The following is a 9,102-nucleotide window of genomic DNA, read 5'->3' on the forward strand; positions in this document are numbered from 1 at the left end:
AAGATGTTTCTAAGGCAGCTATGGAGAAAGAGTGGGTTGCGAAGGAGTGTGCTGCTAAAGAGCATGCTGAAAAGGAAAAAGAGGATATCGAAGCAAGCAACAAATAAGCTTCGCAACACATTGATGAGCATGAACTATATACACAGGGTGGTGATGCAGGAGAGGAGGTATCCACCCCCTTTAAATTATAAAAGCACACCAAGGAGCCCACAACAGGTCTGTGAAAGAAGCGGAAATATGATAAGCAAGTGCAAGTGGATCCTCTTGTGCTCACAGAGGGTGATTTAGATGAAATCGACGAAAAAGTTAGAGATACCACGTCGAGCTATGGTCACACTTCGAACATAAGTATATGTTGACACTAGGAAGTGTCCAGAAGGATCTGCGTGAGTTGCAGATCCAGGCTAGTAGGATCCAGGTGAGCGTGGGGCAAGCGAGCATGGTGCAAGCGAGCATGGTGCAAGTGAGCCTGACTCAAGCAAGCATGAGTGTTCCTAAAGTGGAACAGATGATGGACCTAAGGATCATTTCTTTACCAGAAGGATCCTTGCGAGTAGATAACCAGGAAGACCACAATGCACTAGAAAAGATCAAGGCTATTGGGATCAATGTGGCCGTGTTACCGATCCAATCCATCCATGCATTGCATCTGGGGGTATCCGATGAATTGTAGATTAGGGAGTAGTGCGCCCTTGCGGTCCTCAGTGAGTGTAAAGTCAATAATGCACAGATATACGAGGAGAAGACACATGCACTAAAGGAGAAAGAGAAGATGCAAGCGCGAAGCACAAACCTAGAGACAATAATTGAGCAGGCATGTCAAACAGTTCTAGAATTGCATATCCCAGACGATGCACATGCTGTGATGAAAGTCAAGAAGTTAGCTGTTGTAGTGCACGATGCCAAGGATGAGGCTGGGTGTGTCACTTTTGAATTCCAGATGCAGATATTCGAACTCAAGCTCAAGCTTCAACCAACCAGTCCACCAGAAGTTCAGGAACAAAGAGGCACAACTATAAAAGAGTCAATGGATCAACTAGATGTCGCAGTTCAGGGTTGTGACTAGTTATTCACTTAGGCAATGGGCCTATGGGATACACTACAGGAGGATCCTATGTTGCAATAGTTGAACACAGAGATCAGGGAAGTGCAACAACAATATGATAAGATCAGTACGACAATGCAAACATTGGTGCCAGTCCAGTGCTTTGCACGCTTGCAGGAAGGCAAGGCGATGTTGATACAAATCCAAGAGTTGCAGAAAAAAAAAGTCCTTGCTAAGAGACCAGCTTCAGCCTTGGACAGAGGAAACCAACCAACTTTCACAGAACATTCATGAGAAGTTGAAAACCATGCAGTAGACCTAGAGGACTATGCAACTTGCAGTAGAGGGGCCAACCACAGAGAAACTGGTCTAAGAGGTACAATAAGCAACAAAATGGAGTACCACAAAACTTCAAGCATTGACCAAGGCATTCAATGATCTCCGCCAAAAAGTGGAACAACCAACTGAGTGACTCGAGGGCGAGTCACGATATTTGTGTTGGGGGCCTGTTGGGATGGGGTCCCTAAGGGTAGAGTTGAATTAACTTAGTCAATTTTTGTAAAAGATGTAAAGTCTCTGCGAAATGTGGATGCAGAGCACGCAGATAGATAGGAGTCAAAGGGGTCTTAGCCCATTGTTTTAGTTGGTTTTGAAGACTCACCCATGAGGCAGGGGCCATTGTATTGTATTAGAAAAGCTATAAATAGTTGAGTCATAGAGAGTCTTAGAGATAACTGGGGATAGATAAAAATAGAGAGATGACTGAATGAATGATATTGTAAGCGGTTGATATACATGAAGGTCTATTCCTATCAGTAGCAAAGGAAAGGCCCTGTAGCTGAGTGCGCGAAGGTTTAGAAGAATCCACAGCTGAGTGAATGGACCCATGTAGCTGAGTGCGCAGGGTAGTTGAAGTCTGTACTAGAAAGATTATGATTAATAAAAACTGATTTTGGGTTGGAAATACTTGCATCTATGATTTATCTGTTTATCTGCTTATATCTCTCTGAATACTGTCTTCTTGAATTAATGTGTCTTATGTGTGCGAATTGGGTCAATTGAATATGTTTATGCTTAATAAGATGATTGAATAATGTACGCAAAGTTCTAGATCTAAACTGAGTTAGTTTTGGATAAGGAAAATAGGTCAGTGTGATGATAGATCTAAAGCCCAAAAACCCTAGAAGACCTGTCTATGTGCGCGAAAGTAGCAGTTCTATGCTCTTAGGATTGGAATAAGGGAATTGATTGGTTTCACGAAGAATTGAAAGTACTTAGGGCTGAGTTCAGGGTTTAAGCTCTGCTGGAAGGTTAGATATGCGTGGAAGAAGATATAAGGCACTAAAATACATCCCACTAGTCTCTGGATGCAAAAACTTGGTTCTTGCATCCCCCAATACTGCTTCGGGTGAGATTGCGGCCTGCGCTATGCAGGTTGTTGCTGAAAGGCCCAACAGTGTAGGGTTTTGTTGGTTGGCGCAACTAACTCCGAACCTGGGTCAGGATCCCCTAAGCCAACAGTTGTATGAGAGCATTATTGCCAATTTTAGACATATTAAGAGCCAGTCAGAAGATATTAACTATAATATTGGAGTTAAAAAAGGTTGTCTCCTATGCTCTATGCTTTTTCACATATACACTGGCAAGTTAGAGGGTTGTTTGGATCAAGTATGGTGTGTTGGTATGCCTTTAGCTGGCATTGTCATCATTCATCTTCATTTGATGATATTATTCTTATGATGAGGTGTCCCTATGATCTTGACAAACAACTAGAAATTCTCAAGTATTTCTGCTCTACTACCAATACGACTTTTAACACTAACAAGACAAAGATTATGATAATCAAATTCAAAAATATTACAAATAGTATTTTTGTGTATGACAATAATGACCATTAGCTTCTACATTTCTCTTCATGTGCACATGATGAAGAGCAAGATGGTTGAAAAACAATTTCAAACCTTTGCCCCTTCCAAGACAAAATTTAGAAAGAAATTGTGACATCTTTGTTAATATTTTACCCATATGTTGACAACATGAGAATCACCAAACACTTATAAACTATTAATTCCCTTTTAATTTGCCAGCAGCAATACTAATTTTAGTTCCATCAATTATGCGTAGCCTAGGCTAAACTTAATGGAATGATTATTTGCAAAGATCAGAATCCCCACCCCTCCACATGCAAGAGGATCCCCTTGTGACATGCCATTTAAAAAAAAAAAAACCCAAGAAAAGTTCTTATCATTTTGTTCCATAGTCACTACTCTATTGAGTTTTCTTCCTTATCATGTGAGAAATGATTCAATATGTTGAGCCCATTGGAACGTTTTTCAATCAGGCTAAAACCTCCTCTTCCAAGGACAACTGATCTAACAAATTAATCTTTCAAAACACAAAAAGAAAATTCTAGATCAAATCATTAGTCTATAATTAACATTCACAAACATTAATAACCATCATCACGATAATAACCAATAGTTTGTGATAAGGTATTTGTTGCAAGGATGTACGAGTCAACTCATTGAAGGTCTGAGGGTGCTTTATATTTGATGCTCTCTCCTATAATTTGTGTGTGCTCGGTGTTTTCTTATCAAAACTGTGAGAGGACTGCATATGTAACAGTTTCGTAGCTTGGAGGAGGTGTACTGCTTCACGCAAGGTTTGTTTTAATAATTGATATTGAACTTTTTACTTCAAGCTTTCTTTTTCTAATACATGTCTCACAGCTCCATCTGTGATTGTTTTTATGGTTTTCTGTCAAGAGAGTTGGGCCTTACATGTAATTTTAAGCTACAGAAACTGCACATAACCTCTCAGCTGTGCATCAAGATGTACTTAATCACTACCCTTCATGGGTTTGCTTCAGAGTCTGAGAATCCATATGGGTTCGGCCCTTACTTTCGTAGCAATTTTTGTACATGACAGCCACTGCCTTTCAAATAAAACTAGAGGTGCAGAAGGTGAGAAGAGCCTAATGGATCTTGTAGGTGTTTGCAAAGACACCAGGCTTGCTTTTGAGGATCAGATTTTTTATCATTAATGAAAGCTCTTATGCCAGTGGATATGTGCTCAATGAACATGGAAGCAAGAAAACAAGATCACATATCTAGAAGGATCGGAAATTGTATGCTCAATGAAAGATCTGATACCAAGTGGTCTGTATTCTTTGATGGCAGTTGATGTGTGCTAAATGAACACAGAAGCAAAAACAAGATTAAATACCCACAAGATACAAAAGCAAGGAAGCACGCACATAATTTTTCTCGTCTCTCGTGTGTGTTTGCTTCTGCATGTTTTAATATATGAGCATACATCACTTACAGATGGAAAGCCCACAAGAAATGTATAGCTCTTGAATTCTGACTTCCTGCTATCAATGGTTTTTGATAACCATAGTTTGATTTTGTTTTGGGAAGTTTTTGCTGGTCTCTGAGTCCTGTATTTAAGGTTTTGGTGTTAACATTTGGCTTCATGGTTTATGGTTTTTACCAAGTTTATTCGTATATGATAAAAATTTGGTTGCCAAAGCCTTAGCTGTTGAAGTTACATAAAACCTTGATTTATTCAGACCATTAGCATCCTACTCTCTCGTGGCTTTTTTTTCACCCAATATTTGCTTCATGAATATCTTCAACTTTGGAGCAACATGGTTAGGACTTCGGTTTCTGACACAGCTTATCTTATGTGTTTTATTGCAGAACAGAGGTTTGAATTGTAGCCGGATGAAGAGAGGGTCTACAGTCTGACTCGAGCTCCGCATAGGCAGGTAAGGCCTTGGTCCCGAGCGCTGCTCAGGCAAGGTCTTGTCTCGGTGTCCAGTATTGAATTCTGCTGATTATTGCTTCAGCCATGGCAACTTATGTGCCAACTGCCTATCAGAATGGGACTACATCTCCTGATTGGCTTAACAAAGGAGACAATGCATGGCAAATGGTAGCGGCCACGCTTGTGGGTATGCAGAGCATGCCGGGCCTAGTCATCCTATATGGCAGCATAGTAAAAAAGAAGTGGGCTGTAAATTCTGCTTTCATGGCACTCTATGCATTTTCTGCTGTTATGATCTGCTGGGTTACATGGGCATATAAAATGGCATTTGGGCATAAATTGCTTCCTTTGTGGGGCAAGGCAGGTCCAGCACTAGGCCAAAAGTACCTCATCGGAGCTGCCGACCTTCCTGCATCACAGCACAACCACCATAATGGCACCTTGGAGACCGCTATGATCGCACCTTTCTTTCCTATGGCTACCATGGTGTTTTTCCAGTTTTCTTTTGCAGCAATAACATTGATTTTATTGGCTGGTTCGGTGCTAGGAAGAATGAATATCAAGGCCTGGATGGCATTTGTGCCATTATGGCTCACCTTCTCATATACAGTAGGAGCTTTCAGCTTATGGGGAGGAGGATTCCTTTTCCAATGGGGTGTGATTGACTATTCAGGAGGATATGTCATCCACGTCTCTTCAGGCATTTCAGGTTTCACTGCAGCTTATTGGGTATGTTTAATTTCATATTAATTGAACTCGCTCATTCAACATATGATATGCATTGCTAGATCAGTGTTTTAAGACATGTGGCTACTTCCCTGCCATCAATGTGTGATTCAAATCCCTAGGTTAAGCACATTAATCTATGTCAATGTTAATGAGTTTACAAAGAATGCCATCCATGATTATGGGGAAGCATTTCTAGGTTCGACTCCTAGGTTTTCCTTGAGAAAAATATAATGTATTTTGCTTTCTGTGGAAGGGGTTTACAGTATATATATATTTCTACTTCTCCAGGTTGGACCTCGGTTAACAAAGGATCGCGAAAGATTTCCTCCAAATAACGTCCTGCTAATGCTGGCTGGAGCAGGTCTTTTATGGATGGGGTGGTCTGGATTTAATGGAGGGGATCCTTACTCTGCCAACATTGATTCGTCAATGGCAGTATTAAATACCAACATTTGTGCAGCCACCAGTCTCCTGGTATGGACTTGCTTGGATGTCATATTTTTTGGAAAACCCTCTGTCATTGGAGCTGTCCAGGGAATGATAACAGGACTTGTCTGCATTACTCCTGCTGCAGGTACTGTTTTAATGCTTATCTTTTTTAATTAATACCAATAATTCATTCACTATGAAAATAAAATTAAATGCCTAAAGAGTTCACAATTAAATTGTAGGAAGGGGTTTATGACAGCTTTAAGGAATCTAATTAGCAATTTTAGATGACTGATGCGTGGCTCTGTCCTCTGTGAACTCAAAATAAGATGAAATTCAGATGAAATTGGAAGAGACTTGGACCTAATTTAAAATACTGTGGAACTGAATTAAGATGAAATTGGAAGAGACTTGGACCTAATTAAAACACTGTGGAACTGAACTTCCTAGTTCAAAACAAAGAGCAATCTGATCATCCTTGGTATTAGAGGACATTTCTTCTTTTTGGTATCGAAACCTAAACTTTGATTTAAAAAATGTGTGTGCATATATCCCAAAAAAAAATGTCCATTTTCACCTCCATTCAATATTGCTTTATATTGAGGCATTTGCAAGTTACCCAAGAAGATGTCTTGATGTCCATTGTCTATGTTCCTTGTGCTTCAGGTGTTGTGCAAGGATGGGCAGCAATTGCAATGGGTGTGTTGTCTGGAATTATCCCGTGGTTTACAATGATGGTTTTGCATAAGAGATCAACCTTATTACAGAAGGTTGATGACACGCTCGGTGTATTCCATACTCATGCTGTTGCTGGAGTATTGGGTGGCGCACTAACTGGTCTTTTCGCAGAGCCTGCTCTATGTTCACTCTTCTTACCAGTCACAAATTCGAAGGGAGCCTTCTATAGAGGTCCGGGTGGGGTGCAGTTCCTTAAGCAGCTGGCTGGAGCATGTTTTATAATAGGTTGGAATGTTGTAGCCACAAGCATAATCTTGTTGGTGATAAGATTGGTGATCCCCTTAAGGATGACAGATGAGCAACTTCTGATTGGAGATGATGCAATTCATGGTGAGGAAGCTTATGCTCTGTGGGGAGATGGTGAGAAATATGACAACACAAAGCATGGATGGTATGATGATACAACTCCTGGAGATGGCAAAGGACCGGGTGCCAGAGGAGTAACAATTGAATTATGAGGAAGTTTGGTATCTATTAGAGACCACATTCTATTCTGTTGATTGCTGTATTTTGTTGGAGGGGTTGTAACTCTTGTATTATTTGGTGTATTTTGTTGTAGGGGATTGTAACTCTTGTATTATTTGGTGTACTGTAATTTGTTTCGTTGTGTAATGTATTTAGTTCTTATTTTTATTTTTGTAAGTGCTATTACAAATTGCTTTGGTGGGAAGTACTTCATTCTCTGAGGAGAATGGAAGATGGATAAGTGAGTAAGTATAATGTCTTTTTTTATTTTAAAATTTTTAATTCATTTTAAAGAATTTGATCATTTCTTATTTATTTTAAATTGAATATTTATTTATTTTAAATTAGGAAAAAAAACCAAAAACAACTAATTGGTAAAGATAAATTTGATATATTTCTACTCTTTTGAATATGAGAATGAGGGAGAAGGAAGATAACAAATAAGTAATGGTAAGTTTGGTAGTAAGTATAATGTTTTTATCCATTTTAAAGAATATTGAACAAATTAATATTGATAAATTTGATGATCTTTTCATTTTAAAACTGATAATTTATTATTATTTTAAAATAGAAAAGATAAATTTGATGGTTTTTTCATTTTAAAACTGATAATTTATTATTATTTTAAAATAGAAAAGTAAAAAGGAAAAAAAAATATATTTATCCTTTTACTTCAAAATTAATATAATACCAACTTTATTATTATACCTTATCAATCTTTTCTTTATGTGAATATCTATACTTGTTGTCCAATTGCAAATTACTATTACCATAATGACATATCAATATGATAGGACTTGCTAATATGTGATATTCTATTTTTTTCAAAGGGCTGTAGACTGATTCAAACCTTGAACTGATTCATGTATTGGTTGAATATATTTTCTTAAACACTTGTTTTGAATCCAGAACTTTTTTATATATACTAGCACAACCACATTATCAAATGTGATCAATATACCCAAACACATCATTTTGCATCATTTATATGCCAATCAACATGATTTAATATATTTATTAATATTAATATTAATATTATTTATGTCCTCTCCTGATTAAAGTTCTATAAAGAAGTTTTACCAAACATGAAATGAGCAAGAAACATGCTCTTATGGTTCTCATCTATTTATGATAGTCAAACAAGATTCAGTGTCCAATATTCAAGAATTTACTGAACATGTTGGAGTGTTGGAATCTTGTGTAATTACTTCTTTGTTGTGTATATGATTATTGTTGTAATGTTCACATGCTTTGAAAGTTTCATGAACAATGTTGGCATATGGGAACATTTGTTATTCTATTGAAGCCTAGTGTAAAACAAGGTAATGCTTCATTATTGTAATGTTTTTTTTTTTTGCCAATTTTCCAATAATAGTTTTAATCATTCCAATGGGCCTAGCTGGGGTCTCTACATGTGCTTTAAACTTTGGAATATTAATGTTCAAACTAGCAAGATGGCCCATTCCACATTCTAGAATTTTTGTCCCATACATATATATATATATATAAGACATAGCTAACAAAAGGTCATTTCCCATTAATGCCATCTATTGTCAATGTGTATATATGCCATCAAAGAAGTCATTGTAAAACATCATTATCATTTATATTTTGTTCATTATTTTATATTTACATTTTTATGGATTTATGTTATCTATCCTTATTATGTTAGATGTTATTTTTGTTTTTACAATGAATAAATATTTGTTGAATTAAGGCTTTTGTGATCCATAACAGGTTTATGAGAAGAGGCTTAAGCGAAAATCACATCAAAATTCATATTGCAGGCACGTTTCGAACCAACGAGTGTGGTTCATCTTGGTTCAAAAGACATTGGCAATATAAATTTTGATGTGATTTTAGCTGAAAACTCTTCTCATAAACCTAAATAAATATTGTTTATTTTTTTAAAATATCAAAATTATAAT

The 9,102-nt window shown here is 37.4% G+C and overlaps 1 protein-coding gene across 5 annotated transcripts; it reads left to right on the forward strand.

The window, feature by feature from the left end:
- Window positions 1-3,556: 3,556 nt before the first annotated feature.
- On the forward strand, window positions 3,557-7,342 carry LOC149162772 (ammonium transporter 3 member 1-like). Of its 5 annotated transcripts, none has more exons than XM_089437381.1 (4): window positions 3,557-3,707; window positions 4,747-5,542; window positions 5,831-6,116; window positions 6,638-7,342. In XM_089437381.1, exons 2-4 carry the CDS (start codon window positions 4,898-4,900, stop codon window positions 7,165-7,167), a joined length of 1,461 nt encoding a protein of 486 aa, XP_089293507.1. In that variant the 5' UTR covers window positions 3,557-3,707; window positions 4,747-4,897; the 3' UTR covers window positions 7,168-7,342. The 5 variants fall into 5 exon arrangements, with proteins under 5 accessions (XP_089293507.1, XP_089293512.1, XP_089293509.1 ...); XM_089437386.1 differs by having other exon boundaries at window positions 3,587-3,707; window positions 4,752-5,542; XM_089437383.1 differs by lacking the exon at window positions 3,557-3,707 and adding an exon at window positions 3,755-4,203.
- Window positions 7,343-9,102: the final 1,760 nt, after the last annotated feature.

The sequence above is a fragment of the Pinus tabuliformis genome, chromosome 5_2 (assembly GCF_031772625.1).
Source record: "Pinus tabuliformis cultivar Carrire ecotype Pingquan chromosome 5_2, CPIR1, whole genome shotgun sequence".
NCBI lineage: Eukaryota > Viridiplantae > Streptophyta > Pinopsida > Pinales > Pinaceae > Pinus > Pinus tabuliformis.

Excerpts from the sequence above, each read along its gene's own strand:
- LOC149162772 (XM_089437381.1), top strand. The coding sequence starts at position 4,898 with ATGGCAACTTATGTGCCAACTGCCTATCAGAATGGGACTACATCTCCT. Across the intron at positions 5,543-5,830 it reads GTTTCACTGCAGCTTATTGG|GTTGGACCTCGGTTAACAAA; the intron begins GTATGTTTAATT and ends CTACTTCTCCAG. Across the intron at positions 6,117-6,637 it reads CTGCATTACTCCTGCTGCAG|GTGTTGTGCAAGGATGGGCA; the intron begins GTACTGTTTTAA and ends CTTGTGCTTCAG.